The following is a 27,970-nucleotide window of genomic DNA, read 5'->3' on the forward strand; positions in this document are numbered from 1 at the left end:
ATATCCATATCAAATTTCGAGATATCGAAGAAAAGAATAGAAAACGTGCATGTTCTACTTTTTGAATAGAAAGAAAATAAAGGAATAATAGTGAACAACCAAGAAGGCAAGAAGTAATCGATGATAACCATAAAGCCCAGAAGAGGTGGATGATAGAATGTCGTCCCAGCTAATGTATGTCTATATATTAATATTAAAAACTATAAAATCTCTAGTGGGGTCCAGTGCCCCCACATGCCTCTACATGCCTCCACCACTGCTTTGGTGGCTTGTACTATTTCAAATTTGCACGTTAGTGGCCCACCTTTAAAAGTCATCAATTGTGTTGCTGAACTTATTTTTTTTTAACACATTAGGGGCTCTGCATCATATCCGTTAAATCGAAGTAACGGCGTCAAATGATCAATACATATCTCCTCCTCCTCTTATTTCCCTCCAAATTAAAAACGAAACGGCTACCCCCTTTTCCGAAGCAAGAACGACGACGAATTCCTGCTTACAGAGATGAGTTGGTTCCGGCGTCTTAAAGAGGATGCTGATGTGTATCAGCCTCGACAGTGCCCCGATTACTGTGGTAAGCTCTTCAACTTTTCTTCTTTGTAGCATATGAAATGAGTTTAATTGACCATTATTTCAGTGTTTGTTGTTGTTAGTGGCTAGTTGTTTAGTATTATGGACCTGCAATTGCTTTATACTATTAAAATGGAAGATTCTGCTTGTGGGTTTTTAAAAATTAGGGCTTTTACATAGTCCAAGATTCGGTCATTATAAAATCAATTTATGCCTGTTTTAGTATAATGCTTGTTGTTAGTGGCTATTTGTTAAGTATAGTGTTGTTTATTGTAAATAAAACTGTTGCTTTGCACTCTACATTTGCAGAACCTGGTGATTTTACCCTAAAAATATATCATGGGGCCGATTGGGTAGATAACCCTAGGGCATATGTGGGAGGTACAGTAGATTTCTTTGACTTCTGTAATGCTGATCAGATCAGCATAATTGAGATATATAGTATGTTGAAAGAGGTTGATGAGTTTGGGTTTCACCAACTGTGGTATAAGCTACCTGGCACTACATTCGATAGAGCTTTTGTACTAAATAATGATGAGGAGCTAATGACCATGTGTGAGCTTATATCTGATGTGGATAAGTATATATAGATTTATGTCACCACTATGGCACATCTAAGTACAGTGCCCTATAGAGATTTAGAGGTTGAATTTGTTGAACCAACTCCTAAAGAAGCACCTGAAAAGAACAATCCATCACCTGAAAAGATCAATCCAGCACCTGAAAAGATCAATCCAGCACCTGCAAAGATGTATCCAGCACCTGCAAAGAGCATTCCAACTGTGGGAAATGATGATGATCAGGAAGAGTTTGAGTTTGATTTTGACAATTGATAGAATATATTTTTGTATATATTCTATATGATTTTATTCCCATATTTAATTATATTTTGCACTGATTTGGATATTTATTTAATATATTTTCATGTTTTATTGTAGGGAATAAAGAATTCCAAGTTGAGAAGGATTTGAAGATAAATTAGCTATTTTGGAGTTAAATTCTAAAGAAATTCGGATTTATTGGGTTTTACCCGATTTCTGCACTGTTTGAGCCATATCTTGAGTTCCGGATGTCGGAATTGGACGTTCTTACAGCTCACGCGAAGCCCTTGATATTTCCTTTAATTTAGAAGTGGCCCAGCAAGAAAAGTCCAACTGGAAAAGCCCGAAAACTGGACAGAACAGAAAGCTACGAATTTTGAGACTAAATCCTACTTGGTTTTGGAGTTTTATTCATATATTAGTTTTAAATATTAAAAGAGGTATATTATTAGAGATAGGATTAGTTTTTATCATTGTACAATATTAGAGTAGGTTAGGGTTAGAGAGAAACTTAGAGGAGAGGCCATTACTCTTTTTTGGATGACAACAATGAAGGTTTATAAAGGTTTTCTTCTATAGTTTTCTTCTCTTTACTTGTTAGTTTAATTATGTCTTTTAATTATTCTAGTTGTTTAATTAGTATCGAGTAGTGTGTTCTAGGGTTTAAGGGGAAGCCATGTTTGCGTTATGATGTTGGCATGATTTAACAGTGATTTGATTGATTGGTTAATTCTAATTGATATGTTTTAATATTGATTTATGTAATCGGCCGATATCATGAATTGATTCTATGCGAATAGGAGTATGATCGAGAGATATACGACTAGAGGCACACATACAATTAGCAGAATTGAATTTGAGTGCGAGAGCATCATTGAATTTCTGAAAGCGTTAATACTCGAGAGAGATTAACATTGCTTTAATTATCTGATTAATTGGATTACTAAAAGTGATTATTTGTGTAAGCATGTTTCGAGAGTGTTGATACTTGAGAGAGATTAACAAACTCTAGTTTCATGACCGCTTTAATTGCTTTAGCTTAGAGCCAGTCATTGTCTAAGCATGGTGGACCTGATTGCCCTGGATTTTTAATATATTATTATTTTAGTGTCTATTTAATTAGTGTTAATTTAGTTAGTTAAAATATTTTCTTATAATCATTTGATCTGGAAACAATTGAATATAACTGAATAAAAATTGATAGCATCTGTCTCCTTGAGGATACGACCCGCATTTGCTAGTCTGCACTACAACAGACACCGTGCGCTTGCGGTTAGTTATAAAATAACACATCAAGTTTTTGGCGCCGCTGCCGGGGAGACGGCTAGTTTCTATTGATTTTATTTGGCTATTTAGATTGTTTCCATTGCCTCCTTGGGACTTCCGTTCCAAGTGAGGTAGATTTTACTGTGTTTCTTGGCTTTGTTGAGTTTTTTTTTCAGGTTGGCAATGGACGGAGTTGATAACTTTGCACGTCTATCTTCCCTGATCGAGGCATATACTCGTGAAAATGCCTCATGGAATGCTACAGAGTCCACTACACGTCCACTGAGTATCAACGAGATGTCACAAGCTGCCCCGAAGACTTATAACTTCTGTCAAGTTTGTGGTGTTCAGGGTCACTATGGTTATGAATGTTCTTACAATGTATTTAATTCTCAGAATGCTCAGTTGGGACATGTGAATGATTATCAAGAAAGATATGAGTACAATCACTATTCTAATTCTTGTGATCAACAATGGATGGGTCAACCAGATTTCTCTTACATGGACAATGAATTTCAAAATTTCTCATATCATGATCAACAACAATTTCAGCAACATCGTTATGAAGAACCACCACAACAGCAATATGATCAGTTTGAGCAGGAATATCATCAACCTCAATATGAGCAACCTCAGTTTCAGCAGTATCACTATTCTCCACTTCAACAAGAGCTACAGGTTCCTTTAACCAATGTAGATGTGCCATCGTATCAGACGAATGAGGTATGTGATATGTTGATATATATGACCAAGAGTTTTGAGGATGGTATCATGAACTTCCAGAAATGCATTGATGAGAGTACCATGATGATTAAAGAATTAAAAGCTGAACAACTGATGATGGAAGGTCAAATTGCACAATTGTCTAGTTCTTCTTCTACATGTCAAACCGAATCCTCTCCACCTCCATGTCTTCAAGTTGAAGATGACATAAATACTATCATTCTTGCAAGTGATAAAGACAGTGATAGTTTTTCGATCTGTGATGATGATGCGCCTATTGGTAAAGGGGAGGATCATGTCATTGCCAATGAAATTGATGATGTTGTTGATGTTGTGGACCATGTGCGTGATGATGAGCTAAGTGAAGAAAGCAATATCGAGTTGGTAGTAGTTTCTCCTCCGCCTTGTGTGCTTAAATTACCATTCTTGAAAGGAATCAACTTAATCAAGGTGGATCAACAATTTGATATGAAAAACTTTGCTTTTACTCGAACCTCAGCTCCAATATTTGAGAGCACATGTTTTAAAGTTGATGTGATGATTGTCCAAGATGAGATTTCTCAGAATATTTCCTATGATCCATTTCAAAAGGCTCTTACACCTCAAGTCTTGGAAGAAGGTGTTTGCAATATTGACTTTTTATTCATTGAAGCAAGAAGAAGCCAAGAGATTCAACTAGCTCCTGCGAAAGTGAGGAGTTCTGAAAAACCACCACCGGAGCCTCCACCTCATGTGAATATCAAGGGAGTTCAATCTTTTGATGGATGTGAATTCTATCGTTGCTTTATCATAAAGTTCTCCAAATCTATGAAATATATTGATCAGTTGTTATATCTTGATGCGACAATTAATTTTATTAATGCTTGTTTGGAGACTTTCTGCAGGATAAAGACAACATTTGATGTTAAGGATTTTATTTTTGGTGGTGAGATCATGTTTGAGAAAGCGGAAACTCCGCCTTTTACAGATTCTTTTTGGAGGTAAAAAGTCAAGCTAATGACTCTAAAAGAGCGCTATTTGGGAGGCAACCCAAGGTCTCTATTAGTTTATTTATATAATATATTTTTGTATTTTTTTAGGAGCTTAAAATTTTTATTTTCATTTTTTTTACTCCCATAAGATGCCTTGATGAATTTGTGTGAAGTGTTTTCAGATATTATATCCAATCACTCATGCGGCTCCTTTTTAAAGTTCTAATAGTTGTGGCAGTAGATGAAAAAGAAAGGCAAAAATATTGAGCTTGCAGGATGAATGCATGAGAAAGAGAGAAAGGAAAAAAAAAAAACAAGCTCTCTGTGCTTAAAAGAAAGAGCCGCGGTGCTTTTAGTAAACAGTAGAAGAAGAGCTGTGGTGCTACGATGTCTAGCTGCGGCTCCGGAGCTTCTGCCAAGCACAATTTGTTCGCGCTAGTTTTTCACAATCTACTTGATAACTTGAAGCAGAGCTCCTAACTCCCAAGATCATCTGTTCCCTGTTCTGCTACATGGAGTCCACGCACCCAGCCCATTCAAGTCCAGAAGCCCATGCACGGAGCCTGTTCTCAATTCAGCCCATGCTCCAAGCCCAAGACCACACCACCTGGGCCCAGTACAGGGGGTGCATCTCAGCAACAGAGGCCCAGCCCACCAGTTGATCCTCGAAGTCCAGCTGCTTCAGTCCAGTAAAAGTCTGCGTGTGTATGCCTACAAAAAAGAACTGTTGCTGGTAGGAATCGAAGACGGGTCAATTACAAAGCAGATCTCAGGAGCCACCTACCAACCACTGGGCCAACTGATTCTTTTGTTGAGGAAACGCATCCAGTTTAACAAAAACTTGAGAAGTCAAGAGCCAATTCAACACTCAACAGCATTTCAGGGGAGTATTCCTTTTAACCACTATTGTGTAATTATATTATTATATTTATATATTTCTATCATATTTGTTCATTGAGGACAATGAACCACTTTAGTGTGGGGATGGTTTCTCAATGATAAAAAATTATATATCATAAAATTCAAAAAAATAGAAAAATTAAAAAAAAATTGTATATTGCCATGTCTTAAATTAGGAAATTCATGTTAGTTGCATTATATTAGAGCTAGTTACTTAATTTTGTATGCCATTTTTTAGTAGATTTTTTTCTTCTTCTTTCTTTTAGGTTACATAATTCATGAAAGTATATAATACCGAGTTAATTTCTCATGATGAGTTTATTTGCATAATTATTTGGCTAGTAGTCTTGATCATATGTGATGTCTTGCATGCTTAGAAATTGCTTGTGCGGAAATTTTAAATACACTATAAAATGCTCTAGAGACAAGACTGAGACTAACTTAATTCTTGAGTTTTATCTATGAGTTGAGTGTAGAATTTTGACTATTCCCTTTTAAGCTTAGAGTATGTAAATCTTAAGTTTAGGGGAGTTTTAGGATGTATATGCCTTTCTAGAAAAATGAAAAAAAAAATAGAATATTGCAAATAAAGTATCGAGTACTCCTTTGAGATCAACGGGTGGTAATATTTGAAAGGGACGATCCATGTACTTGTGCTGGTATTAAGTGCAATTGTACTAGAAATAAATTTTCTTGGTGACTTTTCACAACCCTTGGTTACTGGAGAATTACTTGACTTAAAAAAAATAGAGAAAAAAAATGAGCTAGCAAAGTCTTATGGTGGTCGTAACTCACTTACCATGAGAAGCTTCCCAACCTTTGACTGAGCATGAAAAAAAAAAGTAGAAAATATAAGAGAGGCATAGAAATTCCTTTGCGACCCTGAGCTGTAGTTGACTCTAATGTAACGAAGCGTTTAAGCATTATTCTGATAAACGACTCATGGTTAAGACTCTGTTGAACTTTGTTGGTGTCTGTTTTGTTTCATTAGAGAGCATGTTGAACACACACGATTCACTCCGTACTTGCAGCGGAAAAGTTGCATGACTAATGTGTGAGATAGATGAATGCCTTGAATGTTGCTTATTCTGAAGATTATTTGTTAACGAGGTTGATGCTTTCATGATTGTATTATATGCATTTTCATTTAGATTGCATTCATAGTAGTTGCATGTTTAAGACCGGTAGAAAATAATGAATTTTGTGGGTAGATTCGCTATAAACCCTCACGAGACAAAACTCGTCCTACTAGGGCTGCCTAGAGGTTTAACGGCTTGTTGCATGCGCTCAATGCAATCGTGTCATCTACGAAAGTGGTGTTAGTTAGTTAGGACTTAGATTAAATTTCGCTTATTTGCCCGAGGACGTGCAAAAGCTTAGTGTGGGGATGTTTGATAGAATATATTTTTGTATATATTCTATATGATTTTATTCCCATATTTAATTATATTTTGCACTGATTTGGATATTTATTTAATATATTTTCATGTTTTATTGTAGGGAATAAAGAATTCCAAGTTGAGAAGGATTTGAAGATAAATTAGCTATTTTGGAGTTAAATTCTAAAGAAATTCGGATTTATTGGGTTTTACCCGATTTCTGCACTGTTTGAGCCATATCTTGAGTTCCGGATGTCGGAATTGGACGTTCTTACAGCTCACGCGAAGCCCTTGATATTTCCTTTAATTTAGAAGTGGCCCAGCAAGAAAAGTCCAACTGGAAAAGCCCGAAAACTGGACAGAACAGAAAGCTACGAATTTTGAGACTAAATCCTACTTGGTTTTGGAGTTTTATTCATATATTAGTTTTAAATATTAAAAGAGGTATATTATTAGAGATAGGATTAGTTTTTATCATTGTACAATATTAGAGTAGGTTAGGGTTAGAGAGAAACTTAGAGGAGAGGCCATTACTCTTTTTTGGATGACAACAATGAAGGTCTATAAAGGTTTTCTTCTATAGTTTTCTTCTCTTTACTTGTTAGTTTAATTATGTCTTTTAATTATTCTAGTTGTTTAATTAGTATCGAGTAGTGTGTTCTAGGGTTTAAGGGGAAGCCATGTTTGCGTTATGATGTTGGCATGATTTAACAGTGATTTGATTGATTGGTTAATTCTAATTGATATGTTTTAATATTGATTTATGTAATCGGCCGATATCATGAATTGATTCTATGCGAATAGGAGTATGATCGAGAGATATACGACTAGAGGCACACATACAATTAGCAGAATTGAATTTGAGTGCGAGAGCATCATTGAATTTCTGAAAGCGTTAATACTCGAGAGAGATTAACATTGCTTTAATTATCTGATTAATTGGATTACTAAAAGTGATTATTTGTGTAAGCATGTTTCGAGAGTGTTGATACTTGAGAGAGATTAACAAACTCTAGTTTCATGACCGCTTTAATTGCTTTAGCTTAGAGCCAGTCATTGTCTAAGCATGGTGGACCTGATTGCCCTGGATTTTTAATATATTATTATTTTAGTGTCTATTTAATTAGTGTTAATTTAGTTAGTTAAAATATTTTCTTATAATCATTTGATCTGGAAACAATTGAATATAACTGAATAAAAATTGATAGCATCTGTCTCCTTGAGGATACGACCCGCATTTGCTAGTCTGCACTACAACAGACACCGTGCGCTTGCGGTTAGTTATAAAATAACACATCAACAATACACAGTTTTGGGATACCACCCAAAATGAAATTGAAATTGTGCAACAAGTTAGGGAAATGGAGGGGTTGGAAGAGGAATTTTCAGACACAGATTCTGATGATGAGGATTTTGTGCCAGAAGAAAAGGAAAGTAGTGATGAGACCTTCCACTGTGATAGTTCCAATCAAGATAATTCTGATGATGATTTGTTGTTTGATGATGATTACTACCATCCTTACCAGCAGATGGAAACCAACAAAGAAAAATATACAACAACAACAACACAGCAAGAATTTTCCAGTTCCTTGCTTGCTTCTGCGCCTCGGATAGTTCTTCACTGTAGAAATCCTTGTACTCATCTTTGGCCTTAATCATTTCAGCAAAACATTCATCGTCCTTGTTCTTCAAACGCCTTATCAGTCCATTGATTACACTCTTGCTGCGCGCATCAAACTCGGGTTCAACCCACTTGAAGAAATTGCACCTTCCATTCACGCAAGTCAAGAATCTTCTACCCGGATTGTACTCCGTCCACGATGTCTTCTCCACTGCCCAGCTTCCACACATACATTGTTGATTCATCTTTGCAGAGCTTTTTGGTTTGGATGAGAGATTTAGGTTTGAATATGCTCAATTACACACAGCAGAAACGTATATATATACACAGCATATAGCCGTTGCAAAAATATTTTCCTGAAATACCCCTGACGACCGTTACTTCGATTTAATGGATATGATGCGGAGCCCCTAATGTGTTAAAAAAAAAATAAGTTCAGCAACACAATTGATGACTTTTAAAGGTCGGTCACTAACGTGCAAATTTGAAATAATACAAGCCATCAAAGTGCCAAAAAGTCTAAATACTAACAGTTTCGTTAGTAATTGATTATTAGTTTTACATGGACAATTGATATACACCACATGAGCACATACACGGATACAATGCCAGGCTCTTAGTTGAAATGTGTGTACTGCTAAAGCTCAAGGAGATTTAGTTGACTAAATTGATTTGAGTTGTAGAAAAAGGTTTAATAATATAATGGACTTTGATATATGTATTGTAGATATTAAGTAATTCTCTTGAATTTATATATGTAACATAATTGTTAATTGGCTCATCCTTAACTAGATATTTTATATTACATTCTTAACTACAGATTTTGTATTTAAAATTTTTTTAAAAAATTAACCTTTATTTGGTATGTGGATTTTGTAGTCAAATGTGGTCAATTTACTTAGCCTTCGATCGAATACCTACCCAAAACATAAAAATATTTTTTAATCATTTATTTTCGACGATCCAACTATACGGATATTATTGTAATGTGATAATATTGTTTACAAATTTTTTTTATAAAAAAATTAGCCTTTTATTTGGTATGCGCATTTTGTAGTCAAATGCAATTAAATTACTTAGTCTTTAGTGGAATCTTTACCCGAAACATAAAACTATTTTTTTTAAAAAAAATTTGGACAATCCAACCGTACAGATGTTATTGTAACGTGTTAATATTGGTTAAAATAAATTTTGAGAAAATATGTCTTTTATTTGGTGTGTGGATTTTGTGGTCAAATGCGGTCAAATTACTTAGCATTTAATCGAATACTTACCCAAAACATGAAACTATTTTTTTTAAAAAATAATTTCGGACGATCCAACCGTACGGGGGTTATTGTAACACAATAATATTGATTAATTTTTTTATAGGAAAAATATAGCCTTTTATTTGGTGTGTGGATTTTGTTGTCAAATGCAGTCAAATTACTTAGCCTTTAATGAAATACTTACATTAAACATGAAATTATTTTTTTTTTAAAAATCATTTGGATGATCCAATCGTACGGATGTTATTATGACATGTTAATTGATTAAAAAAATATTTAAAAAAAATGCCTTTTATTTAGTATGTGGATTTTGTAGTAAATGCTACTTAGCCTTTAATCGAATACTTACCCGAAACATGAAACTATTTTTCTAAAAATCATTTTGGACAATCCAACCGTACGGATGTTATTGTAACATGATAATATTGATTGTTTTTTTATATAATAACCTTTTATTTGGTGTGTGGATTTTGTAGTAAAATGCGGTCAAATTACTTAGCCTTTAATCGAATACTTACCTAAAACATGAAACTATTTTTAATAAAATTATTTTAGATGATCCAACCATACAGATGCTATTGTAACGTGATAATTGATTATTTTTTAAAAAAATTAGCCTTTAATATGGTGTATGGATTTTATAGTAAAATGAGGTCAAATTACTTAGTCTTTAATGGAATATTTATTAGAAATATATAACTAATTTTAAAAAATTATTTTGGACGATCCAAACTGTATGAATGTTATTTTAACATGTTAATATTGATTAAAATTGTTTTTAAAAAAAAATTAGTTGTATTTTATGTGTGAATTTTTAGTCAAATACGATAAAATATTTATTTAGCTTGTAATGAAATATTAAAACCCTACTTCAAAAGAAACTTGTCTAAAACTACCTATAAGTGTTAGAGAATCATCGATTTAGTTATCAAATTAGTTATCATAAGGGTTTTACTCCGCTTTTCTCTGGTATGATGTTGATTTTTGGGGTTTGATTGGTCGATTTTCATGTTTTATAAGTTATGTGAGTTCGATTTTGATGTTTTTACAATTAGGTTTATGTATGTTCTTATACAGGTTTCATGTTCATGTTTTGATTTGTTGATTTCCTATTTTTCATATTTTGTTGATTAGTTATTTGTGTGGGTTTTGAACTTTGATGAGTGTGTATGTAATCTCCTGTTTTTTTTTTTCATTTTTCTGGTTCGAACACTTCGATTAGTAGCTGGAAAAACAGCTGATGCGGCAGTAGCGGCTAGTGAGATGGATAACAAGAAAAGGATGATTTCGAGGTCATCTCGTGCAAGTCTTCAGATATAGTTTTGTTCCTTTATGTTTTTAATTGACATAAATTTTCACATTTGATGATTATATTATGGGGGATTCTGGGTATACTTGTATATAATCTAGCAAGTTATTATAATTCTGGACGGGGGGCTTATTGTGAAATTAAATTGAGGGATAAGTTGTGTTATTGGTTCTAGTGGATTAAATTTATGTTGACACTTGATATATGCATTGATGTCGTAAAATAAGTTGCACATCAAACTATTTGGCTTGTTTAAGTTGTATGGAGTAAGGCTGTACGCGGATCGGATCGGTTCGGTTGGAGGGTAATAACCAAACCAAACCGCAACTTACGGTTTTCTAAAATCTCAAACCGCGACCATACTGTTGGTTAAAAAAACCAACCAAATCCATCCACGTAATTGCGGTTGGTTGCGGTTCAACCGCTAAAATAGTTATAACAAAGAAAATATATAAGTTATCGCTTAAAATCTTGCATAAAGTACAGGCTTTAACTCAAAAATATATAATTTATCACTTAAAATCTTGAATAAAGTTAATACAATAAATCTGATTACATATTACAAAAGCAAACTAATCCGGAAATATATAACTTGAAGCAGAGCTTCAAGTTAATGGTTATTAAAAATTTCATCCGCGACCGCCCACATTTTACGGTTATCCATAATACACGGATCGGTTGCAGGTGGTTGTTGCGGTTAATGCGGTTGAGCGGATTCAACGTACAGAGCCCTATGAAGTATGGTTGCCAAGCATTGATTGGTTGTACACGTATAAACAAAATGATATTTTAATATTTAAACAAAACAATACAGTCATAAACAGATCGTGTCGGGCTGGACTGATTGTGATTTTCCTTTTTGGAACTCGTACTCGGCATCTTCCAAGCGAATGATATTTAGAAGTTTGTTGCTAGTATACTCCATGTCATAATAAGAGTTCTTTAGATTTTTTATATGTAATTCGAAGTATAAAAAACATATTTTAACATATTATTTTTAAATTTTTTATACATAAAAATATAACATCTATATTTTTATTTAAAAAAAAATTTGAAATATAATATATGGATGCATGTCTTTTTTATACGTGAAATTACATGTAAAAAATTAAAAGACTCTTATTTTGAGTAAGAGAGAATATGATGTACCATAAAGTCATCGATCTTTTGTTATCAAATAAATGTGATATTTAATTATTTAAGAGCAAGTCCAAAAGTATCTTAGTTAAAGTCCTAAATATAATATAAAATATTACGTTCCGGTGATTTAGGATATATTTTACTAACTTGGACTCCAACAATGTGTCTTATTCTCATAAGAAGTTTAATATTTTATTATTAAAAACTCTCTTTCATCATTAAAGCATAATATAAAAGTAGAGAGAGAAAAAAAGTGTTGATAAGAATTAATAATAAAATATGGGATAGGGTAAGGAGAGATGTGCCTCAAAAATAGGGCTTGAGGAGGTTGTCCTAGTGATATAAGGGCAAGGAGATCAACTTTTTACATCAAATGCCTTAAATAACAATTTAGGACATAATATTGGGCATCTGCTGGACTTGCTCTAAGTTGTTACTCCTTTATTAGGTGTGGACACGGAGACGAAGAAGTAAAAGATGAGTACAGTTAAATGAAGATGTGGTAAAATAATGTGACCCATTTATATTTAATAATACATTTGAAATAGTGGAGGAAAGTAACGAGTGTAATAACGTTTATATTATTATAGCATATAGATAGCAGAAGAAAGCAATGGGTATAAAAGTGTATTATATTATTAAAATTACTATTTTTGAAATGTTTAGAAATAATGGGGCAATCAAAAAGAAAACTGTATAAAAATGGACGAGAGAATACAATTCAAGAAGTAATATATCTCAATTCAAACTAGGTAATATATTTATGAATTATATTAAAAAAAATTTGACATTCAAATATAAAAATTTATTTTATCATCTTAACAATGGAATATTCGATTATTAACTTTCGTAAATAACATTAATTTTTCATTATAATATACTCTAAACTTTTATTTTATGTGCCTGTTTGTTTACAAGAAGCTGGAGTCCTACTTCTCTTGACTCGTTTGTGTAAAAACGTAAAAAGTGCTTTTAAAAAGTACTGAGAAGGAAATGGAAGTAGAAAATGCTAGTTTTTCTTTATAATATCTATTTCTTTTCTAGACACTTTAATAATTTATATATATTAATTTATTTCTCACTTATACTCCATTTTTTTATAGAGAACTTCTTTTAAACTAATCGGCTCCTATAATCAGTAGTTTCTCAATTTTAACAGGAATAAGAGCATGTTTATCTGAGCTTAAAGCCCGGGGTTTATATCATCTCTGGCTTTAAGCTGAAAAATGTATGTTTGTGTATTAAGTCGGAAGTCGGCTTAAAGTCGGAAATAAGTCAAAAATTGACCTAAAACCAGAAGTTAGTTTGAGATACTTTTCTCGGTGACTAATTTTTTTTTTAGCCATTTTTTGATAAAAATTATTCTTAAATCACAAATTACTCATAAATCACTTTTATTATTATTATTACTATATTTTTAATAACTTATAAGTTATTAATAAATCAAAATTAATCAAACAAATATTTTAAGTTCTCATAAGAGTTTATGAGATAAGTAACGTTAAGTCATGAATCAACTGAACGGGATGTAAGTCTTCTTCTCCCCGAGTCATCAGCAGACTTTTTCCATGTCTTCTGAGCCCCCATTGGCTCACAATTGGCCCAAAAAATATTTGGTTATGCATTGCTATTCACACACTTAGACATCAAAATTTATCATCCGACAGGCGACAGCTAACTGCACACTATTTTTCCCACAAGCTGAAAAATCAACGATCAATTAATTTTTCTTATCAATTAATAAAGTTATGATTTCACGTACACGGCAGGCAAAATGCTAATAAATAGACGAGTGCAGTATAGTATGGGTTCATGATCACCTTGAGATTTAATTGAAAAATATTATGGTGATATAGATTAAATTAAATTATAATATCTTGAAAAGTTATAAATAATTTTAATTACTAATAATATTTATTTGTACATTTAAATATTTTTATAAAAACACAAAAATAGCATTATACTCATTTAAGTTTCTCGTATCCGCCTCTCTTCTTGGAGATTGTGGATTTGCGATATTTATATTGATTATTATAGGAAAATGTTATTTCCAGAGCAAACATTTTTATTTCCGGAGCAAATTCAAACAAATTTTTCCAAATTGTTCTGGAAATTAAAATATTGATATGGATATAACAATTCCCTTATTATATCCTATGTATATTACATTAATGCAATTAACATGGTTGATTGTTTTAGTATATAATCATATTACTGTGACCTTTTAGTATATAATTATATTATTTTTGTTATATTTTATGCATCTAGAAACAATTTTTTTATGATATTTATTATATTAATTATAGTAAAAGATATAATTTTGTTTAAAAAATTGAATAAAACTAAGAGGGATAGCCTACGTCTCTCCGAGTCTTCGAGGACTCATTCCAAGTCCGAGAGGACCACAGCCTCAACCTTTAAGAGATGTGAAAGTAGCTTGAGAGTGATATAAATTTATTTTTGACAATAAAATTTAATAATCAAATAAATTAAATTAAATTAAACTAGTTTATAATCGATTAAAAATATATAAATCAAAATTATTCCCGAATTATGATAACAATTAAAATCATTTTAAAAGTTGCATAAATCAAATCCAAATCGAACAAATTCCCCTAACACTAAAATGTAGTTGCTTTATTGTAGATAAAAACAGTATAATAATAGTATTGATGAAAAATCAAATTCATCAAATAAGTTTATAAAAAATACATGATTTTAATTTTAAAAAAAAAACATGATTTTAGTGTGTTGTATTAGTAGTGTGTCCACGCATTTATATATTAAAATCTATCCTCTAAAAACTATCGATCTATTTACACAACTATTGATCCTCGTGCAACAAATTCCAGGGCGAAGTTCCAAAGAGAGCTTAAATGGCTTGCATTGCTCAATCTATCTCATAATAGTCTTAACGACATATGTTTTGAATTATTATTATGATTTCAACAATATTTTCAAACATTTCTTAATATGTATTTTCAAAGAATTCTCAAGCACTTGAACATTTGGACCGGTTCTTTCGAAGCCAGGCAATGCACAAAAATGTCCAAAAATGAATAAATTAAGAGAGAGTAGCTCACCCTTTCAAAGCCTTCCAGGACTCATTCCAAGTCTTCGGAGGACCACTGCCTCCACCTTTCAAAGATGTGATAGTAGCTCGAGAGTGATATAAATTATTTTCCCGACATTAAAAATAAAAAATCAGATTAAATTAATCAATAATAACTTAAGGATGAAATCCAAATTAATCCTAAATTTTGATAATATATAAAAATTATAATTATAAATTATATAACCAAATCAGAATTGAATTAACTTACTTGGCACTAGAATTGCTAAAGATAGTATAATAATTTAATTGATGAAAAGTCAAAGTCTTCTAATAAATCCATAAAGAATATGATAATATGAAAATTATAATTGAAAAATCAAAATCAATAGTGTATTGGAATAGTGTTCACACACTTATATATCAAAATTTGTGGTCCAAAAACTATAGCACAATATCCTAAATACATCACATTAAATAATAGCACAAAAATATTCAATAAATAATTGATTTCATTCATAAATTTGTTATTTTAAAAACTAATAATTTGGTTGATGTTAACCTATATTTTATATATAATTTCGTCTTATTTTATTTTACTAGAAACAATATTTTTATAATATTTATTACATTAAATATATTAAAAGATATAATTTTATTAAAAAAATTGAATAAAATTAAAAGGATAAGTCTCGGCCTCTCCAAGTCTACAAGACTCATTTCACTACAAGAAAAATGCATAAAAGCGACCACCTAAATGCGTGAATGAAAAAATAATTTTAGAAAAACGAAAATAATCATTCGTGACAAGACTAGTTAAAAATAATTGTTTAATTTTTTTGACCATTATGAGAAGACACTATTAAGTCGTTATTTTTTATTTCTTCACATAATTAAAATCAACACATATTAAGATATTTATGATTGAATGGTGAAAAAAATAAATCAAATATCATAGATCACAAGACTAGTTATTTAAAATTTTTTAATTAATCTTTACTATTATAAAAATATATAAATAAATATTTATTTTTATTTCTCCACATCACAAAAATAAACTCATGTTAACATTTATGTGTGACTCGTGAACTTTTTTATAAAAATCATAAAATAATTAATACTGGCAAAAGCGACCGGCTATAAAATGGTAGCTTTTGTTTTTATATTTTTTTACTTCTCTTAGGCGGGAAAATTCCCGCTCAAACACATGAAAGTTAAAAGCGACCGCTAGACTTAGCCGGTTGCTTTTATATTTAAAAGCCACCAAACAAAAGCGACCCCTCGTAAAAGCCACCAAACAAAAGCGACCGCCAATAAAAGCTACCAAACACGGTCGCTTTTGTTTATCAGTCAAATCAAATTTCTATTTTGAGTAAAAGCCACCGCTTTCGGTGGCTTTTATACTTGGTCGCTTTTGTTTGGTGGCTTTTAGTGTTTTTTCTTGTAGTGTTTCAAGTCCACCGAGGGCCTCAACCATTGAGAGATGTGAAAGTAGCTTGAGAGTGATATAAATTATTTTCATGACAATATAATTTAATATCCAATATAAATTAATTAAATTAGTTAATAATGAATCAAGACTAATCATGAATTATGATAATAATTAAATAAATTATAAAATTAAATTATACAAATAACACTAAACCTTAGTTACTTTATTGGTAAAATAAATATAATATAATAATTAAATTGATGAAAAATCAAAATCATCTAATAAATTCACAAAAAATATATGATCATTAGTATGTTATATTAGTATCCACACACTTATATTTCAAAATCTATCCTACAAAATTATCATCTCTGTAAACTAGCCACAAAAAATAAAAATTTAAAGATATTAGATATTTAGTTATTTTCATTATATAATTTTTCCACACTAAATAACAAAATATCTTTATCAAATTATTATTTATGAATTAAATATTCAAGTTATAAATTGAAGTGTGCAGTATGATATCAGATTCACATAACCCAGTTGATCAGGAGAAACATGGCCTACTCTGCAAAGCCTTCTCACCTTCTTCTCTTTGTTTTCTTTCTCTCATCACTTGAATGCATTCTTGCAACAACACGAGAAGGAGAAGCTCTTGTGAAGTGGAAGAATAGCCTAGCCCCTTCTTCTTTTCTCGACTCTTGGTCACTCACCAATCTCGATAATCTTTGTAATTGGACTGGCATTACTTGTAACTCTGCAGGTTCAGTCTCTAAGATTAACCTTTTTGAGAAACAACTTGATGGAATGTTGTCCGAGTTTGGTTTCACTTCATTTCCAAATCTCAACAATCTCACCCTTGCAAACAACTTCTTCTCGGGTCCAATACCGCCAGCCATTGAGAATTTAACACAGCTTCAATATCTTGATTTGAGAAATAATTATCTAGATGGTCCCATTCCGTTCCAGGTTAGCCATCTTCAGAGCTTGCTCATCTTAAACCTGTCACAGAATGCATTGCAAGCTCCAAATTGGTCCCATTTCTCTCCCATGCCTTTCTTGCGCATCCTCAACCTCAGTTACAATCCTCTTGCGTCGAAATTCCCATATTTTATATCCAATTCTCATAGCCTGACTCACCTTAGCCTTAATTATAACGAGTTTACTGGTGATTTAGTACGTGAATCAGTATTTGCCAATCTGCATAATCTTGAAGTCCTCAGTCTTGTTGGCAATTCTTTTGAGGGGTCATTTCCGCCAGATATATTCAAGCTTTCCAAATTAAAACGTCTTGCCCTGTCAAGTAACAAATTTTCAGGTTCAATTCCCAATGACTTAAGGTTGCTTCATGATCTTGAATCCCTGTATTTAGGCAACAATTCCTTTGAAGGACCGCTTCCACCAAATATATTCAAGCTTTCAAAATTAAAAAATCTTGTTATTTGGAGTAATAAGTTTTCAGGTTCTGTTTCCAATGATATAGGTTTGCTTTCTGAGCTTGAAACCCTCGATCTTAACTCTAATTTTTTTGAGGGGCCGCTTCCGCCAAATGTATTCAAGCTCTCCAAACTAAGGTTTCTTCACCTCTGGGGTAATAACTTTTCAGGTTCTATTTCCAATAATATAGGTTTGCTTTCTGAGCTTGAAACCCTCGATCTTAACTCTAATTTTTTTGAGGGGCCGCTTCCGCCAAATGTATTCAAGCTCTCCAAACTAAAGTTTTTTGCCCTTCGTGAGAATAACTTTTCAGGTTTTATTTCTAAGGATATAGGTTTGCTTTCCCAACTTGAAAGCCTCTATCTTGGCTCTAATTTTTTTGAGGGGCCGCTTCCCCCACATATATTTAGGCTCTCCAAATTAAGAGATCTGGACCTCTCAGACAATAGAAATTTATTTGAAGGAAGTATTCCTATTGGACTGGGACTCTTGACTAATTTCAGCTTCTTAGATCTAAATTCCAATAATCTCGGTGGCTATATTCCATCTGACATTGGAAACCTGAAGCTACTAGTATATCTTGATCTCAGTTCTAATCAATTGACTGGACAGCTTTCAAAGATCATTTCTAATCTCACAAATCTTATAAGTCTTGATGTAAGTTATAATAGTTTTAGTGGAAATATTCAGAGTGACTTGTGGAACTTCCCTAAGGAATATAACAATCATCCAACTTTGGAATACATCGCTTTTAAGTGGGAACCATTTTACAGGTATATTTTCTCTATATATCTTTTCCTTTTCTCATATGTAACTAAGCTAGTAATCTGATTATTGCTGTTTTACCAAATTTTAACAATCTTGACAGGTGAGCTTCCAACAACAATTTGCAATGTCACTTCCCTTTCAATTCTTGATTTGTCAAATAATGAATTAAGTGGTGAACTTCCAAACTGTTTCGGGAATCTTGCTGATGGATTGCTTTACATTAATCTTGCTAATAATCAGTTTCGAGGAACAATACCAACTACTTTCTCCAGGAGTTGTCAGCTGACATGCATATCTAAACATGGATAATAATGAGTTTGAAGGATTGATGCCCCCATCTTTGGCGAACTGTAAGCACTTGAAAATTCTTGATATAGGCAATAATAAAATAGGTGGTACATTTCCGTCATGGCTTTATGCACTTGGAGAGCTAGAAGTTCTTGTCTTGCGATCAAATAAACTCTATGGTACAATAAGTGGAAGGAGCACAGAAGATCCCTTCCCCAAGTTGCGGATTATGGATTTGTCCAACAATCAATTCACAGGCCATTTGCCAATTCAATACTTTAAGAATATGAAATCAACTGATAATTTGTATCGTTTTCAGAATGTGACAGCAGTTTTTACTATCCATTATGAAGCAGCAGTCTCATTAACTGTGAAGGGAACAGAGTATGAAGTGACAAATAACCTTCATATTTACACAGCTATTGATCTGTCGTGCAACAAATTTCAGGGTGAAATTCCAAAAGTTATTGGAGAGCTTAGATGGCTTGCATTGCTCAACTTATCGCATAATAGTCTGACAGGACATATCCCGTCATTGCTGAGAAATATGAAAGAACTCCAATCTTTAGATTTGTCCTCAAATCAACTGACAGGGGCTATTCCACCTCAGTTAACTGCACTGACATTTCTAGAAGTCTTAAACCTCTCGGGAAACCATCTTAGTGGAGAGATTCCTCAGAAAGGACAATTCAGCACATTCAACAATGATTCTTATCTAGGAAACTCCGCATTATGTGGATCACCATTGATGAAGAAATGTGCAAACACAGCATCACCTCCACAAGAAGTCGGAAATGGTGATGAAGATGATGCTGGAGATGAATTGACATGGGAAGCAATCGTGATGGGATATGGATGTGGACTGATATGTGGATTGTCATCTGCATACATTGTTCTCAAACTAGGAAAGCCTTGGTGGTTTGTGAGATATATCGAAGTGCTGCAACTGAAGTTGATGAAAAGATATGCATGAAGAATGGTACTGGCCAATCAAGACCAACTTGAAAGTTGTTGGACATTTCTGAACCAGTAGTGTACTATTCTCTTTGTGGCTGCATAAGTTTTTGGTATTGGTGTAATATTTTGTTTGGTCTTGAATCATAATGATTTTTCTTTTTTCAGGGGTATTAATATAAACCTTGGTATTGTGTAATATTCTGTTTGATCAATGTTTATATCAGTAATTATATGCTCCTCACTGCATCATGCAGCTCTCATAATATTATTATTATTATTATTATTATTATTATTATTATTATTATTATTATTATTATTATTATTATTATTATTATTATTATTAATTGATTACACACTCACACGTGGGGAGTCGACCTCCCGACCTCCAGCAAAGGGGTAAAAGAGCTCTCATATTATCTTCATATGTGTATTATTTGGATATCAAAGTTGCAGGGACATATGGATATGTGTTAACAGGGACTGCTCGGTCTTGGACGGACTCTTTCCAAGTCCTCTGGGGTCCTATCGATTCAAATTAGTCTATTATCTGCATACTAGCTAATTTGTCCAACTCGGGCTTCAATAGTAAAGATAATAGGTGCGAGTTGAGTTTCTCAAAGTATGAGTACAATATCGTTTTTTAATGATAGTTAGGGGGTGTGATATGCAATTACCTCAAAAATATATGATCATTAGTATATTATATTAGTATCCACACACTTATATCTCAAAATCTATCCTCCAAAATTATCATCTCTATAGGCTAGCCACATAAAATAAAAATTTAAAGATATTAGATATTTAGTTATTTTCATCATATAATTTTTCCATGCAAAATAACAAAATATCTTTATCAACTTATTATTTATGAGTTAAATATTCAAGTTATATAATTCGGGCATGCTGGGTATAAATAGAAGTGTAACGCCTAATTTCCGGGGTCTGGGAGTAGTTGGCGGGGTATGAGAGAGCAGGCTATTCAGAAGTCTTGGTCATGAAAACTTCCAAGCTAACTTCGACAACGGAATCTTCTGAGGCTACTATTCTAAAGCACGCATAATCATTGTATTCATATTCCTCTCACACTGACAAAAAGTCTATTTAAGCAAATGAAATACAAACAACTGAGTGGAATGCTGACCGAAAATCTTTTTGGCTGAGCTTATGAGTTATTAGTACATGATTAATATGATAAGCTAAGCTGAGAGCATAAGATATCGTTTGTATAATTTTGTGTTTATTAATGACTTATAAATTATTAAAAATATAATAAGAAAAATAAAAATGTTTTATAACTAATTTATGTTTCATGAGTAATTTTTATTAGAAAAAAGTTTTAAAAAATTATTTCACTGGAAAAAAACCTCCAACTAACTTTTGGCTCTAAAGTCAGTTTGTGACTTATTTCTGACTTTAAATCGGCTTCTCACTTTTACACAAACAAAAATTTTTCAGCTTAAAGTTAAAAACAACTTTAAGCTCCGGTTTTAAACCTCGACAAACATGCTCTGAGTTTGGTTTCACTTCATTTACAAACCTCAACAATTTCACCATCAAACACAATGACTTCTCCAATCTCCGGTCCAGTACCACCAGCCATTGAGAATTTGGCACAACTTCAATTCCATACCAGGTTAGTCATCTTCGGAGATTACACGTCTTAGACCTGTCAAATACAAATTTCAATCTCCAAACTGGTCCGACTTATCTTCTATGCTTTTTGTTGAGTCCGGCTCATCTAAAGCCTTAAGATGTTAGAAGAAGCCCCCAATGAATCTTATATATGCTATATTTTAACAATTCTGAGCACACTCAACCTTGGTATTAATAATATTGTGTCGAAAATTCCAGAATTTATATCTAATTCTCATAGCCTAACTTTCCTTGACCTTTCCATATAACAAATTTACAGTTAATCCTGTGCTTGAATCAGTATTTGCAACCAAAATTATGCAATTATAGTGCAGGTAGTCTTCCAGTTCTTCCTACTCTATGCTATAATTTCATTTGATACCAATAATTTTACGCTCTACACTCCAGGATGAGCTCGCATATTATTGACAGCTATAATCCTTCCAACAATTTGCGATGCAAAGCAGGGGGGCGCCTGTATTTTCATATGTCTATATTATTGGAGATTAAAGTTGTATGGACAATTGTGTTGATAATTTGCCCAATGTTAACAGGGATAGGTTGGCTTAATTTGCCCAATGTTAACAGGGAGATTAAATGGCTTGCATTGCTCAACGTATATCTCATAATAGTCTTACCGGACATATGTTATGCATTATTATTATGCTTTCATCACTATTTTCAAACATTTCTCAATATATATTTTCAAAGAATTCTCAAGCACTTGAACATTTGGACCGGTTCTTTCGAAGCCAAGATGCCCAGGGTATCATGGCCATGCACAAAAATGAATAAATTAAGAGAGATTGCTCAGGGTCTCCCCAAGCCTTTCAGGACTCATTCCAAGTCTTCGAGGACCACTGCCTCACTCTTTCAAAGATGTGATAGTAGCTCGAGAGCGATATAAATGATTTTCCTGACACTAAAAATAAAAAAATCAGATCAAATTAATCAATAATAAATTAAAGATGCAATCCAAATTAATCCTAAATTTTGATGATATATAAAAATTATAATTATAAATTATATAACCAAATCAGAATTGAATTAACTTACTTGGTACTAAAATTGATAAAAACAGTATAATAATTTAATTGATGAAAATTCAAAGTCTTCTAATAAATCCATAAAAAATTTGATAATCAAAATAACGAAAATTATAATTGAAAAATCAAAATCAATAGTGTATTGGAATATTGTTCACACACTTATATATCAAAATTTGTGGTCCAAAAACTATAGCACAATATCCTAAATACACCACATTAAATAATAGTTCAAAAATATTCAATAGATAATTGATTTCATTCATAATTTTGTTATTTTAAAAACTAATAATTTGGTTGATGTTAACCTATATTTTAATATATAATTATATTATTTTCATCTTATTTTATTTAACCAGAAACAATATTTTTATAATATTTATTACATTATTTATATTAAAAAATATAATTTCATTAAAAAAATTGAATAAAATTAAGAGGATAACTCTATGCCTCTCCAAGTCTACAAGACTCATTTCAAGTCTACCGAGGACCACTACCTCAACCATTGAGAGATGTGAAAGTAGTTTGAGAGTGACATAAATTATTTTCGTGACAATAAAATTTAATATCTAATATAAATTAATTAAATTAGATAATAATAAATCAAAACTAATTATGAATTATGATAATAATTAAATAAATTATAATTAAATTATATAAATCAACTCCAAATGATACAAATAACACTAAACCTTGGTTACTTTGTTGGTAAATAAATATAATATAATAATCAAATTGATGAGAAATGAAAATCATCTAATAAATTCACAAAAAATATATGATCATTAGTATATTATATTAGTATCCACACACTTATATTTCAAAATCTATCCTCCAAACTTATCATCTCCGTAAACTAGCCACATAAAATATAAATTTAAAGATATTAGATATTTAGTTATTTTCATTATATAATTTTTCCACACTAAACAACAAAATATTTTTATCAAAATTATTATTTATGAGTTAAATATTCAAGTTATAATTCCAGCATGCAGCGTATAAATAGAAGTGTGCAGTATGATATCAGATTCATAACCCAGTTGATCAGAAGAAACATGGCCTACTCTGCAAAGCCTTCTCACCTTCTTCTCTTTGTTTTCTTTCTCTCATCACTTGAATCCATTCTTGCAACAACACGAGAGGGAGAAGCTCTTGTGAAGTGGAAGAATAGCCTAGCCCCTTCTTCTTTTCTCGACTCTTGGTCACTCACCAATCTCGAAAATCTTTGTAACTGGACTGGCATTACTTGTAACTCTGCAGGTTCAGTCTCTGAGATTAACCTTTTTGAGAAACAACTTAATGGAATGCTGTCCGAGTTCGGTTTCACTTCATTTCCAAATCTCAACAATCTCACCCTCGCATACAACTTCTTCTCGGGTCCAATACCACCAGCCATTGAGAATTTAACACAGCTTCAATATCTTGATTTAAGCATGAATAGTCTTAATGGTCCCATTCCGTTCCAGGTTAGCCATCTTCAGAGTTTGCTCATATTAAACCTGTCACAGAATGCATTGCAAGCTCCAAATTGGTCCCATTTCTCTCCCATGCCTGTTTTGCGCTTCCTCAAGCTCAGTAGAAATCCTCTTGTGTCGAAATTCCCAAATTTTATATCCAATTCTCATAGCCTGACTTATCTCAACCTTTCACATAACAAGTTTAGTGGTGATCTTGTACGTGAATCAGTATTTACCAATCTGCATCATCTTGAAGTCCTCAGTCTTGTTGGCAACTCTTTTGAGGGGTCATTTCCGCCAGATATATTCAAGCTTTCCAAATTAACACGTCTTGCCCTGTCAAGTAACAAATTTTCAGGTTCAGTTCCCAACGACATAAGGTTGCTTTGTGGTCTTGAATACCTATATTTAGCTGACAATTCCTTTGAAGGACCGCTTCCACCAGATATATTCAAGCTTTCAAGATTAAAACATCTTGTTCTTTGGAGTAATAAGTTTTCAGGTTCTGTTTCCAATGATATAGGTTTGCTTTCTGAGCTTGAAAGCCTCGATCTTAACTCTAATTTTTTTGAGGGGCCGCTTCCGCCAAATGTATTCAAGCTCTCCAAACTAAGGTTTCTTTACCTCTGGGGTAATAACTTTTCAGGTTCTGTTTCCAATGATATAGGTTTGCTTTCTGAGCTTGAAGCCCTCAATCTTGACTCTAATTTTTTTGAGGGGCCGCTTCCCCTAAATTTATTCAAGCTCTCCAAACTAAAATTTCTCACCCTGACAAGTAACAAATTTTTAGGTTCAATTCCCAATGACATAAGGTTACTTTGTGATCTTGAATACCTATATTTAGGCAACAATTCCTTTGAAGGACCGCTTCCACCAAATATATTCAAACTTTCAAAATTAAAAGATCTTGTTCTTTGGGGTAATAAGTTTTCGGGTTCTGTTTCCAATGATATAGGTTTGCTTTATGAGCTTGAAACCCTCGATCTTAACTCTAATTTTTTTGAGGGGCCGCTTCCGCCAAATTTATTCAAGCTCTCCAAACTAAAGATTCTTTCCCTTTATAAGAATAACTTTTCAGGTTTTATTTCTAAGGATATAGGTTTGCTTTTCGAACTTGAAAGCCTCTATCTTGGCTCTAATTTTTTTGAGGGGCTGCTTCCCCCACATGTATTTAGGCTCTCCAAATTAAGAGATCTGGGTCTCTCAGACAATAGAAATTTATTTGAAGGAAGTATTCCTATTGGACTGGGACTCTTGACTAACCTCAGGTACTTAGATCTACATTCCAATAATCTCGGTGGCTATATTCCATCTGACATTGGAAACCTGAAGCTACTAGTACTTCTTGATCTCAATTCTAACCAATTGACTGGACCGCTTTTAAAGATCGTTTCTAATCTCACAAATCTTATGTTTCTTGATGTAAGTGATAATAGTCTTAGTGGAAATATTCAGAGTGACTTGTGGAAATATAACGATCATCCAACTTTGGAATTCATCAATTTAAGTGGGAACCATTTTACGGGTATAGTTTTTCTCTATAGATCTTTCCTTTTGTCATATGTAACTAAGCTAGTAATCTGATTAATTGCAGTTTTACCAAAGTTTCAACAATCTTGACAGGTGAGCTTCCAACAACAATTTGCAATGTCACTTCCCTTTCGGTTCTTGATTTGTCAAATAATGCATTAAGTGGTGCACTTCCAAACTGTTTCGGGAATCTTGCTGATGGATTGCTTTACATTAATCTTGCTAATAATCAGTTTCGAGGAACAATACCAACTACTTTCTCCAGGAGTTGTCAGCTGACATATCTGAACATGGATGATAATCAGTTTGAAGGATTGTTACCCCCATCTTTAGCGAACTGTAAGCACTTGAGAATCCTTGATATGGGCAACAATAAAATAGGTGATACATTTCCGTCATGGCTTTATGTACTTGGAGCGCTAGAAGTCCTTGTCTTGCGATCAAATAAACTCTATGGTACAATAAGTGCAAGGAGCATAGAAGATCCCTTCCCCAAGTTGCGGATTGTGGATCTGTCCAACAATCAATTCATGGGCCATTTGCCAATTCAATACTTTAAGAATATGAAATCAAATGATAATTTGTATCGTTATCTGAATTCCACAGGAGAAATAGATATCTCTTATGAAGCAGCAGTCTCATTAACTGTGAAGGGAACAGAGTATGAAGTAGCAAATAACCTTCATATTTACACAGCTATTGATCTGTCGTGCAACAAATTTCAGGGAGAAATTCCAAAGGTTGCCGGAGAGCTTAGATGGCTTGCATTGCTCAATTTATCTCATAATAGTCTAACAGGACCTATCCCATCATTGCTGAGAAATATGAAAGAACTCCAATCTTTAGATTTGTCCTCAAATCAACTGACAGGGGCTATTCCACCTCAGTTAACTGCATTGACATTTCTAGAGGTCTTAAATCTCTCGAAAAACCATCTCAGTGGAGAGATTCCTCAGAAAGGACAGTTCAGCACATTCAACAATGATTCTTATCTAGGAAACTCCGCGTTATGTGGATCACCATTGACGAAGAAATGCGCAAACACAGCATCACCTCCACAAGAAGTCAGAAATGGTGATGAAGATGATGCTGGTGATGAATGGACATGGGAAGCAATCGTGATGGGATATGGATGTGGACTGATATGTGGATTGTCATCTGCGTACATTGTTCTCAAACTAGGAAGGCCTTGGTGGTTTGTGAGATATGTCGAAGTATTGCAACTGAAGTTGATGAAAAGATATGCTTGAAGAATGGTATTTGGTCTTGTACTAGCTGCATAAGTATTTGGCATTGTGTAGTATTCTGTTTGGTCTTGAATTATAATGATTTTTCTTGCTTCAGGGGTATTAATATAAACCTTGCTATCTTGCTCAGTGTTAATGCAAATTAAGATGAATGAATAAACAAAAAATATGCATCAAATTAAGAATTCAGAAATGGTGATACTCATGCAGTGTCACCAACTCAAGAATTCAGAAATGGTGATACTCATGAAGATGACGATGCTGATGATGAACTTTGATGTGGGACTTGGGTTGACCACTTGTTGGGCCGCACAACACCTGTTAAGCATTAGTATGACGTTGTCCGCTCTGGATCGTGACCAAGCCCGCACGGATTTGTTTTCGAGCTCCTCTCAAAAGGTCTAAAACTAATGGAGTTGTTTGGCTGCTTATATTCAAGATAAATCTTTTTGATGTGGGATTTGGGTTGACACCCACACAACAAGACGTGAGGAAATATTGTTGTCTTGAGATGACATATGTTCTGAATTATTATTATGCTTTCAACAATATTTTCAAACATTTTTCAATATGTATTTTTAAAGAATTCTCAAGCACTCGTGACCCCTATAATTTTTTCTCAGGCAACGCCTATAGTTTCAAAGAATTCCCAGGCACTTAAACATTTGGACCGGTTCTTTGGAAGCCAAGATGCCCAGGTTATCATGGCCATGCACAAAATGCAGTACCAAAGAAAAAAAATAATAAATTAAGAGAGATTGCTCTGGGTCACCCCAAGCCTTCGAGGACTCATTCCAAGCCTCGCCCTTTCAAAGAAGTGATAGTAGCCGGAAAGTGATATAAATTATTCTCCGGACACTAAAACTAAATAATCAGATCAAATTAATCAATAATAAATTAAAGATATGAAATCAAAATTAATCCTAAATTTTGATAATATACAAAAATTATAATTATAAATTTTATTATCAAATCAAGATTAAATTAACTTACATGGCCGTTAAAATTGATAAACGCAATATAATAGGGTTAAAAATGGGGCGGGTTCGGGACGGGTACTTCATTTCCCAGCCTCGTCCCATATATATTTTTCCTGCCCCGTCTCCGCCCCATTCTCCACGAAGATTTATTTTTAATCCCCATTGCC

General features: G+C 32.9%; 3 protein-coding genes across 3 annotated transcripts; all 3 read left to right on the forward strand.

Moving 5' to 3' along the window:
- Nucleotides 1–16,993: 16,993 nt before the first annotated feature.
- LOC108212951 (MDIS1-interacting receptor like kinase 2-like) lies at nt 16,994–20,151 on the forward strand. The gene is made up of 2 exons (XM_017384664.2): nt 16,994–18,665; nt 18,761–20,151. Exons 1-2 carry the CDS (start codon nt 17,014–17,016, stop codon nt 18,762–18,764), a joined length of 1,656 nt encoding a protein of 551 aa, XP_017240153.1. The 5' UTR covers nt 16,994–17,013; the 3' UTR covers nt 18,765–20,151.
- LOC108213953 (receptor-like protein Cf-9 homolog) lies at nt 18,962–19,921 on the forward strand. Its single transcript, XM_064090187.1, has one exon. It carries the CDS (start codon nt 18,962–18,964, stop codon nt 19,919–19,921), a length of 960 nt encoding a protein of 319 aa, XP_063946257.1.
- Nucleotides 20,152–23,626: 3,475 nt separating the features above from the next.
- On the forward strand, nt 23,627–26,925 carry LOC108213948 (receptor-like protein Cf-9 homolog). Its single transcript, XM_017385728.2, has 2 exons — nt 23,627–25,571; nt 25,670–26,925. The coding sequence occupies exons 1-2, from the start codon at nt 23,645–23,647 to the stop codon at nt 26,824–26,826; spliced, it is 3,084 nt and encodes a 1,027-aa protein (XP_017241217.2). The 5' UTR covers nt 23,627–23,644; the 3' UTR covers nt 26,827–26,925.
- Nucleotides 26,926–27,970: the final 1,045 nt, after the last annotated feature.

The sequence above is a fragment of the Daucus carota genome, chromosome 3, assembly GCF_001625215.2.
Source record: "Daucus carota subsp. sativus chromosome 3, DH1 v3.0, whole genome shotgun sequence".
Lineage (NCBI taxonomy): Eukaryota > Viridiplantae > Streptophyta > Magnoliopsida > Apiales > Apiaceae > Daucus > Daucus carota.